Source organism: Triturus cristatus, chromosome 9, assembly GCF_964204655.1.
Source record: "Triturus cristatus chromosome 9, aTriCri1.1, whole genome shotgun sequence".
Classification (NCBI taxonomy): domain Eukaryota; kingdom Metazoa; phylum Chordata; class Amphibia; order Caudata; family Salamandridae; genus Triturus; species Triturus cristatus.
The window spans coordinates 727,232,107-727,243,044 of NC_140592.1; the positions used below are offsets into that span (position 1 = coordinate 727,232,107).

At 43.0% G+C, this 10,938-nt stretch overlaps 1 protein-coding gene across 2 annotated transcripts in view; it reads left to right on the forward strand.

Annotated features, from left to right (window-relative positions):
- LTBP3 (latent transforming growth factor beta binding protein 3) overlaps positions 1 to 10,225 on the forward strand; it is a 375,622-nt gene extending 365,397 nt beyond the window's left edge. For both annotated transcript variants that reach the window (XM_085625923.1, XM_085625924.1), the window contains exons 26-28: positions 7,478 to 7,558; positions 8,316 to 8,447; positions 8,951 to 10,225. In XM_085625923.1, the coding sequence (XP_085482049.1) occupies positions 7,478 to 7,558; positions 8,316 to 8,447; positions 8,951 to 9,102 (365 nt within the window). In that variant the 3' untranslated portion in view covers positions 9,103 to 10,225. The remainder of the gene's footprint in view (positions 1 to 7,477; positions 7,559 to 8,315; positions 8,448 to 8,950) is intronic.
- Positions 10,226 to 10,938: the final 713 nt, after the last annotated feature.

The following is a 10,938-nucleotide window of genomic DNA, read 5'->3' on the forward strand; positions in this document are numbered from 1 at the left end:
CCCCCGGCGGTGTTGGCCTGGAAAGAACATATGGATTGGTGTATGTTTCGTGAAAAAGTAGTGTATGTGGCGAGGGGTAAGCCTGGGGCGTGGGTGAAAATCTGGGGCCCCTGGAACGCCTACCGTGGGGGTATTTGTGAGCCGCCACTGCTACCGGCAGCCTCGCCAGCCCCATCTCCTTAGCCGACCCCCTCCCTCAGCCGTGGGCAAGTGGCTCCCCAGTCCCTGCTATACTCCCATTCCCCTCTTCAGAGTTTTGCTGCTGGTCAGGATCCCCCATTTACGGAGCACGTACTGTCACTTGGATCGCGGGTTGCCTTGCGGGTGTGGTTTTTTTTTTTTTTTTTTTGTGTTGTTCTGTTTGACAAAAGGAAACCGTATTGTGGGCTAAGAGTTATGCGGCCTACGCTATTGATCTCACCTGAGTTGCCAATCTGCTCCGCCGAGAGACTCTCACTGTATGTATGTTATATGCCTTTTGCTACTCTAGCGGCCGGCCGGATGGTTGTAGGCCCATGCCTGTAACTTTTTCATCGTGCAATAAACGGTTTCAAAAAAAAAAAAAAAAAAAAAAAACAAAGCATTATCTTTTCTAATGAGATGGGCGGACAATTCTGACCTTTCTTGGAATTAACTGTTTGTTAAGTTTACTATGCTGCTTTGTCGCATTTCATGCAAAAAGGTGTCTAACATGAGGGCATTAGACATGCAGGGCAGGTCCTGTACCTAGGAAGGTATAATGTTCACTGTTTCACAACGGACCAAATCTAACATTAGGACAGTATTCTACCCCACATTCCCAGACAACCCTAGATTGTGTGGTACGTTGTTTGAGAGACTACGAAAGTGTGAATCAAGAACTCTGACCTCATGGGGTTAACCAGTTATTGATCACTATTACTAAACCCCACAGGGTAGTATCTACACCCACTATAGGTTCGATGGGTGATGCAGGGGGCAGGTGTAGATGTCTTTATTTTTAGAGCACAATTCACCAGATGACTATTGCATCCAAAGCCATCAGGTTGGGGGCTAGATTAGAAGAAGTTTTACGAACTGCAGATTGGTCAGCAGATTCTACATTCAAGAGATTCAGTTTCAAGCCAACGGATCAACTGGCTTTATTGATGGTGAGTAAGCTTTAAACAAACATAAACAAGCTCACGGTCCCTAGCTATCGTGAAGGAAAATTTCTATTCTATTAAGGACACGGAGGTGCAGATTATTTTCCACTTGTGCATTTCATTCAGTGTCCCCCCATTGTCAGAACAGGCTGAATAAACCATGCTGGGTATACGAATCTTACTTGACGTTAGATTGTGACTCAATCAATCAATCACTTTATTCGGTCTATTTAAAAGTACAGATCATAAAAGGACAAAAAGACAACGTATTAAAAACCACTAGTTAACACAATCTACATTCACTCATAACTAAAACTGATTATAAATATTCAAGTTAATTTTGTAAATACATATTTGAGGTAAGATGGTTCTAACAACCTAAAACAAATTATAGATCGAATAAAGGTAGATTTCATTTCAGGTCCCAAAGATCAATTAAAAATAGTAAATATCCCAATAAAAATAAAAAATAGGGAAAAAATAAAACCTCTATCATATAAGATCTTAGGATAATAAACCATTTTGGGCAATATAAGTGAGGCCTAATCACCCTTCAAAGACGCTAAGGTCATCAGATTTCTCCTTAAGCATGCCAATAAAAAAGTAGCTATCGAAAAGCATGTAAACAGATCAGGAGGTTTCTTTAGGTACAATAAAGCAGGACGGCATTGCCTAATTTTAAGTATTTTTTAAATTGGAAGTAAAAATCTAGATTGTTCCTTCTCATAGAGAACACAGAAAAAAAGTATATGAAGATCAGACTGCTCCGATCCGTTATCACGTGGACAGGGCGACAAGTCGGTGCATCAGAACCTTTTCGCAGGGAAGCCCAACATCAGAGGGATTAAATTCAAATGAAATCTCATCAAAATGTATCTATGCTGTGAGTTTTCAATACTCTCCAAGTATGAATAATCCCCATCTAGTATCGGTGGTGACAGATGGTACAACATCACTTATTTATTTGAGCGATTAACTTCTTTGCGCTCATAGGCCTCCTTAGACAGAAATATAGACTATTTTTGCTTTGAAATCTTTTAACATGCACTGGGAGTGATAAACAATGTATCCAGCCCCAGTGCGCTCAATGTTGATCTCACAGACTGGAGCCAGGGAATTTTGCATGTGTTTTCCAGATCTAGACAGTTTTTAATTATAGCCTGGATTAAATATAATGTGTCCCTACACCATATTGAGTGCCACTGGAGTACAGTAACAACCTTAATAATATCTGTCACATAAGGTAGTCCCAACTCACAGTGATAAATATAATTTGAACACGAGCTAGGGAGGGAGAGTAGTTTCTTATATAATCTATCCTACAAGATTTGCAGTTGAGTTAACGAGACCATACCCCAGACACCTGTCCCGTAAGTTGCTGCGGACAGTGTCTTTGCTTGGTATATCTTCATTATCGTAGTAAGAGGTTTTTAGCCCAGTCGTCTGACAAAGGCCTTGATGGCTTCCATACTGCAGTCCATCACTAGGGCTCTGTTATTCACTATATTTGCCCAAGGCAGTTTTATCAAAGTGGACTCCTAGGTACAGAAAGGAGTCAACAACCTCTAATTTCCGTGAGCCTATATGGTCTTCTTTTTTACACATGCGTCCCTGCTATAAGAACGAAGGACTTAGTTTCATTAACCCTCAATCTCAGTGAGGACATGAAGGAGGCATAGGCATTTATTAGTCGCTGAAGGGCCACCCCCGATTTAGCGATTAACTGCGTCATCATCAAATGCAAGTATCGGTACACTTATTAAAGACTCGAAGGCAGGGACATTAGGAGTTACTCTTGCAAGGGCTGCCTCAACTTCATTAGTGTATAGGTCAAATAAAAATGGAGTGAGGACACACTCCTGCCTAATGCCCCTTAGAGTCCTAAATGACCGTGTACACTCCCCACCTTTGCCATATCTAACGCAGGCAGAGGCGTTAAAATACATTTGTCGGATGAAAGTAGTTATTGCTGAGTCCACCCCTATCCTCTCCATTATTTCCTAAAGTTAAGAGTGAATCACGCAATCAAATGCTGCGCATAAATCCATAAATGCCATAAAGATCTGGCCGGGTTTGGCTCTGGTATATTTGTCAATGATCAGAGTTAGATTGAGGCACTGATCTATTGTACTGCTACCACTTTGGAAGCCATATTGCGCTTGCATCAAGATGTTCTTCTCATCTGCCCATTCTTCCAACCTATTTAGCAGTAATGGCCCCATGAGCTTTGCCGTAGTGTCCAGCAATGAGATGGGTCTAAAATTCTGTGGTTTATCTTTATCTCCCTTTTTGTGAATGGGTACAATGATACTAGTTTTTCCTGAGTGTAATGGAGTAGCTTTTGCTATTGCATAAAAAACATTAGCTAATAATGGGGCCATAAATCTTAATGTTCAAAAAAGAGATCAATGGAAACCCCATCTGGGCCCGGGGCCTTTCCACTGGTACACTTTCTCAATTCACTTATAACCTCCTGTACTGAGAATGTTAAGTACCCAGTCGATACCCGCTCAGGGGTCAAAGAATCAATCCCTGTGGTATCATTGGAGGCAGAAATCTGCTTAAAATGTGCCATCCATAGATCTTCACTAACGTGGGAATCTAGAGTAGGGGCAGTACTATTTTTAGAAAAGGGAGCATTGATCACCTTCCAGAAATCTTTACAGTTATTAGAGGCTGCTGCTATCTCTAGATTTTCCCACACTTCTTCTCTTAAAGCCCTTTCCTTTGCCTTCCTAGTCGCTGCATACGCCTTTCGAAGCAACTTAATCTGATCCCTATCTATATGTTGTTTTTTAAGGGCCCTGTGCAAATATTTTAATGATTTGGGGCATGCTTGATCGAACCAACGCGTTTCTGGTGAATTTAATCTTGATTTAGGACGCGTTAGGGCCGTTTTTACTTTCTCAAACTGGATCTCAAAAAGGGAAGGTTAAAGGTCAGGTTTACTCTCAGGTTCCAGACATTTTAAAACCAACTGTATATTCTCGGGTACGATTTGAGAGACCATTTTCGCCTTATCTATTTGGGTCTATTTTAATTGATAAACGTTTTTCCTTGCCAAGATTGGTTTCTCAGTTTTATATACCATCTTTTTGTTTTTTACCTCTACTAGCATTGAAATAAAAAGGATTGCATGATCACTAAAGGTTGAAAATTGAGTGTCTGTTTGCGCAACCCTTCCCCGCATTGAACCCGAAACTATTACATAGTCGATAGTAGACTCAAACTCATTGCAAGTGAAAGTCTTGTAGAATTCTCCTGTATTTACATCCACCCCGTTAATGATTTCCACATTTCTTGCGTAAAGCAATCTATTTAAACTGTTTCCATAATTGTGATGTCTAAAATGATAGATTGGCTCTCCCTGGATATCGTCTAGACCACAGATTTTATTCATTTTATATTCACATGGCTGCATGTTGAAATCACCCACCCACACTAAGTTATTGGCTTTCTTTCCCTGAGATCTAATAATTTTGTTTGGCTCCAAGTCTAAAGAGAAGACCACTGCCTGTAGATCACCAAAGTAATTAGTATAGAAGTTTATTAAAAGCCAACCCTGGTCAGTGTCCCCTTCTACCAATAAAAAATGAAATTGTGGACTCGGGGTCACATTTTATTGATTGGGAGGGTTTTTTAAATTAGGGTTAACAGACCTCCTCTTGCTCTCCCTACAGGAGAAGGGATTGCTTTTGTTTGATACAAGCAAAACCCATCTATATAAATGTGTTCAGGCGACCAAGTCTCCTGGAAACATAGGATGTCCTGATTTTGCTAAAAAGCTAACCAGAGGGTGTTATCCAGTTTTGTTCCAATGCCTGCCAAGTTCCTAGAAGCTAATTTCAACCCAGATTTACAATCCCTACTCCAATAGTTACGGGGTGTTTGAATTTTCTTGATTAGATGCCAGTGGTCCCTCTGATAGCTCCTCCTGTGTCTCTTGGTGTGGGTCTAAAATGGGTAGTCAGTCGCAGACCTCTAGACCTGTGAACGGGGCAATTCTGTTTCCCACACTCACTCGTAGTCTGCCTAAATTGGCCATATCAACCGTATTAGTTAATTTTGGATTAAGAAACCTTAAGGGCGCGGCTCTGCCGGTGGCATTCATGGTGATTAGTGTGTGGCTATAAAAATGCTCCAAAGATGATACAAAAATCTGTGTCCTCGTAAAGCTGGGCCAAAAGAAACCTAGTTGTTAGTTTGTTGTTGAAATTTACTACAATGCAGTCGCCGGGGTACGCTTTGCATGAGGGACCTACCCACCTCATTCACCTAGCCATGATAATGTGGCTGGACAAACCCACGGGCCCTCTGTCACGGTTCCCAAGGTGAGTAGGATTTGTCCATACGTTGTGATGTTGACTCCCTTTTGCTCTCTCTTAATACCTGGACGTTTACCAGGGCGAGCGGGGAAGCTGCTGGGGGAAGATCCAAAGATTGGTATATCTGAGTATCCAGCTCTGCTTCACCTACTTATAGACATGTTGGGCCTGTTGGTGGATGTCCCCTCATACCCTCCCACACCCGACAATAAGTCCCATTTAGGGCCACGGGACTGCTGCAAATTAGATGTCAGTCTCAAATCCTGTTTACTCCTCCTCCTATTATGCTCCAGTGGTACTTCTGGGCACTGATCCATGCATTCTGGGGATGGTCGGGGTATAGTCCTAGTTTCCCTTCCTCAGTGCTCCCTTGTGTTTGCTGCACACCCCCCTACTCTTAAATCAAAGGACCTATGAGACCTGTCCCATTTTGTCGATTTTACTCCCGGATCTATAGACATTCTTCAATTTTAGTTATTCTATGCAAAATGGGCTGGAGTAAACTAGAGACCATCTTCTCTAGCTTTTGCCACACAGCATCATCTTTCAATGAATAAAAAGGGGTATCAGGAGGGGTTGGCGCCATAGGCTTCAGCGGATCTGTAAGAATAGATGCTCTTGGCATCCTGGTGACATTCGTGGGTTTGTGCTTCAAATTCCTCTCACCTCTTTTCCTTTTGGCTGCGGGCTGTGTACCTGAAATGGATAAGGAGGATGGTGCAGGTCCTGTTAGAATCACAGGTGAACTACTTGGAAGAATAGGAAGAGATACTTTGTCAGTCCTTGCGGATAACTCATCAGATAACCCAGTCAGGGATAAGGTTGGGTCAGTACTATGTCTCCCCTCTTCCAGGCAGAGTCGACGCTCAGTTAACTCAATCTCCTATGACTGAACGTTTGCCTCCCTTGATCGGAAAATGTCTAAGCAGCAGCTTGAACCAGGACACCAGGAAAAGCAATCCAGTGTGGCCATAGAATCAGGATTCCCTTCCTGTTACACCACCGCATAGAGTCAATAGCCGAGATAAAAGGCTCATTTATATTCAAATTATTGACAAGCATTTTATCTTGTCAACTCATTTTATCATTTTGTTAACCACCTAATTTAAGCAGAGCATTAACAAATGTTTATTTTTAGTTATGAATGCTGAACATGATGACCGTCGCAGCGGAAAGGCGGGTCAAGACAGATCATCGTTCACACAAGAAATAGGACAAGAGGAGAATTATATTGGTTGTTAAAGCCCAGAGGGGCATTATGATTGGCTATTTTGTCATATGGTATAAATGACATTATGGGGTTTGTTGATGGGAGTTGTAGTTTGAATTGTTTGCTGCTTTGAATTTTTAAGTAAAGGAAGTAAAAACATAATCTGCCCCTCGGTCTCCCTAATAAAATTAAAAAAATTCCTCCATGCTTGCTGGAAAAATGTTCATTTCTTTGATATGGGAGCATGCCCCATGCAGATCAGCCTACACCCCCCCCCCCCCCCACCCCCTTACGAGACATGTCGCACAGTTTGAAGCCCTCTTCTTTAGATTATGTGCCCTCTTCAGGCACTCAGACCATCACAACACGGATGGGTGTCCATATTACTCACTGAGGCTCTTGGACTGAAGAATGTTGCACACTTCAAAGGTTCCACTGCCACAGACTTGACAACTCCCAAATTGGTGGTACCAATGACCCCATCAGACTTTGAGAGGGGTTGGAATGGGACAGACAAATTCTGAGGATTTGCAAGCATGTCATTCAAAACAATTGGCAAATGACATGGGTTACTTGGCTCCTAAACAATTCTACATAAAGGGCCCATTTTGAATGCTGTGGTGATCCAGAGGCCGCCGTTAATGATTAATTCTGACTGGTCACCCACTTCCTGCGGTATTGGTAGTTCTGTGGAGATTAGTAGCTGGTTTTCCTGCCTGTGTATAATGGTTCCAGAAAGAGCCTTTTCCATGGACGCTCAATAAAAGTGTAGAGATTCCATTTCACAGAGTCCTGATGTTTTCTTTTACCTCTTTCAGGGCAATCCTGCCAGCACTCTCAGAGCGAAGGCAACTCATTCTGGGAGACCAGCCCCCTGTTCCTAGGGAAACCCCGTAAAGGTGAGTCACCCATCTAGAGCACACAAAATATCTTAAGCAAAGACAGCAATAGTCAGATTTCACTCAAGGCAGCAGGGGTGTAGGTTTATCTCATGCAGACAACACATACAGCATGGGAAGCTGCAGTACAAGCTTCTCACACATTCCCCTCATTAACACCGGTTTGGGCTTATATTAAGGCGCAGTCAAACCAATCCAAGCCAAAGCAATCCCGTCTAAGCTCACCTCCACACAAAGAAAGGATAATCACAAAATAAGCTTTTTAACCTCTTCAGTGCCCCGCCCTTTCCCCGCCCTGTGCCGGGCGTTGCATTAGCGGGCGGGGTTCATGACGAGATAGTCTCGTCATGGGCACAGCGCAACCGCGCTCCATGACGAGACCATCTCGTCATGGGCACTGAAGGGGTTAAGGCGAACAGGTTGAGAACAAGCAGCAGTAGTTCATGCCAGCTTAAACCATTGCAAGCTTCTCGTACATACAAACGATTGAGATATAGCTTTGATAGCAAGAATGCCTGCTTCCCACCCATGCTGCGAACAGGAGGTGCCCTAGGCAGCAGCAGTGCAAGCATCTCTCATGAACTGAGAAGGTAAGGAATTTAGAAGCTCCAGTGCAGATTTCCTGGTTTTCCCAGCATTTTCTATAGAGGCATCACTTATAGGCAGAAGGAGGTTGAAGAATCTTTGTATGCATTTGCGAGTTCTATTTTCATATAGCTTCTGATTCTGGCATATTCTCTATTCTCATGGACCCCAGGAGAAGAAAGTTCTGAGGAGGATTCAGATGAGTGCCGCTGTCTGAATGGTCGCTGTGTCAGGACCTATCATGGATTCACATGTGAATGTGCTGCAGGATTTCAACTGGATATCACCAGAGCCCGCTGCATAGGTACGGGAGAGACAAAAGCATGCTTTGGCCTGCACAGTCAGCAGTCCATTTAATAAAGCATTCATTTATGTATGTTCCCAAGTTAGATTCATAATTCATCATCCTCCATAGGTTACTTCTTCTCCAGAGATGTTAGTTCATCCATCAATATCATTTACTTAATTGTTCTCCAGGAGTTATGTTTTCTCCCCAGTAGTTACTGCACCAAAATTGTAGCTCTCTTCCTCTATAAGTTAATTCCTTCTGTATCTAGTCATTTCTTGCTGTTCCATAATTTACTTTATCCTTCCCATGTGAGTTTTCTCCCTCCTAGATTAGTTTCATCTTCTTGTCTGCATGTTATAAGTTTAGGTTAAGCAGACAGGCATATTTGTCAAAACTGCACAAATATCCTTCATGTAGTATTAGTTAATATCTGCTCTAAATAGGGATACACCAGTCTGTATGAACAAACTAAATTAAAAAATATCACCATTTGTATTTCCTTTTATTCCTACTCACAGATATCGATGAGTGCCGTGAGTTAAACCAGCGAGGTTTGCTGTGCAAGAATGGCCGATGCCTCAATACCAGTGGTTCTTTCCGCTGCATCTGCAAGCAGGGCTTTGTGCGGTCCCGACACCCGAACATCTGTGTTGCACCTCGGGTCCGGTAACGCTAATCTCAGTTTAACAGTCAGGGATCACCCCTCTGATGACTCCCCCAAAGGACTGTGTTCAGACCCTGCTGCTCCTCCTCTGAACTCTTTAGGGGCATATTGTTGTTACAAGTCTGTTTTTAGAACATGTACCTTTATTTTATTTTCCTAAGGAAGAAGCTAAATTGCACTTCAGCTCCATAGGGCTCACATAGAGGCATTACAAAAGTTCAAAATGTATATAATTTTACAGAAACCTGAACATTAAATTAAGTTTTTTAATTATGCCAATTTAATTTTTCTTTCTGTAAAAGAGGGGTGTTAGCAGGCCAATTAAAATGGTTTTCGCCAAGGCATTCAGCGAAGAGAGGGTACACAGTGGTTGATTATATCAAAAACTATCACTGCAAAGTGGATGAAGAACATACAAAAAAGTCTTACACACCCTTCCGGATATGCTAATCAAATATTCTGCTTCGGTTTTTGGCAGTCTTTCACTGGGAAAAAGGGTTTCTGTTACCTATTTAAGTTGTATCTATTATATTTCCCAGACAATCTTACTTACTTTTCCAATCCTGTCTTAGAGGCAGGATAGATATTTCACTATTAGGATGAAGTCTTCTTTCTTCAGACTGACGTTTTGGTACCTATGGTGACCCTAATGTGAGATAAGGCATCCAAAACATCTATTCGTTACTAGTATCTACCTTTATATATGGATGCTGTACCATTGAAAAGTTTTAGATAACAAACTGCCTCCATCAAGATTAAATCTTAGGAGATAAAGCCCCACCTGCAGACCCCTAGGTAATAACTGTCTTCTATCACACACCTTGAATAAATCCACACTCAAGACCCTGGGACCAGGTGCAGCACCTCTTCTAATTGCAGCTGCTTCCAGACCTAGGGTTGGAAGCCAAACACTGCCTGCTGCTGGTAGCCTCTCTGTTGTAACTGGTTAGTTTATGTGTGTGTGTAGCTTGAGCCGGAGCTATGTGTCTGTGATTGAATGTTCGTTATCAAATCTAAAATGGAAAGTGATTGATATTGCTTTTTGCCTTTAGGTGAGTCAGTTGCCAGCAGACCAAATGTCATGTACAGGGTATTGTTTTTTTCAAATAAACGTTTCGAAAATGTGCAATCTGTGCTTCATTTCTTAAGTGTGATGGTGATGCCTATAAAGTTTGACAACCTGTACAGTTTAAGATGCAGCACCTGATAACTGTCAATATCTTGGTAGCACAGCCCGTGATCTGCGTCATGAAGGCTTATCTTTGGGTGAAAGGAACACCAAAAGTAAAGGGGGGATTCTTAATGGAAGTAGAAGAAAGAGTGACAGCCCAGGTAAACTGGAGGCAAAACCAAGAAGGCAACTCCTGTGAGGGAAGAAACCCAGTGTAACAGGAAATACAGCTCAGGAGTCCATGTGGTTCACAACCTGCAAGCGAGGGACCGGGTCTCTTCAGCTGAATAGTCTAACAGAGCAGGCATAGCAGGCGGGACCAGCACCTCCCCGGGGTGCTAAGTATTCAAATACAGGGATTCGTTACAGTCCCCCGGGGACCACCACCTCCCCGGGGCTTTAAACAATTAGGAGGGAAGCCACACGGCCCCCCTCCAGAAGCCGTTGATGGCCCTGGAGACTGCCACCCCCCAGGGTCGGCTCCTGCAATGTCCCATGGTGCCCACCCCCGGGACATTGCCGTTTGCTATGGCAGGTCGGGAGCACGGCTCCCGCCCTGCCATAGCAAACCCTGCTTTGGTTTTTGGAAGCGAGAGCAGGAAACCTTCTCTCGCTTCCAAAAACCAAAGCAGGATTGCTTTTGCACAAGGGGAGCTGTATGGCAGCAGCTC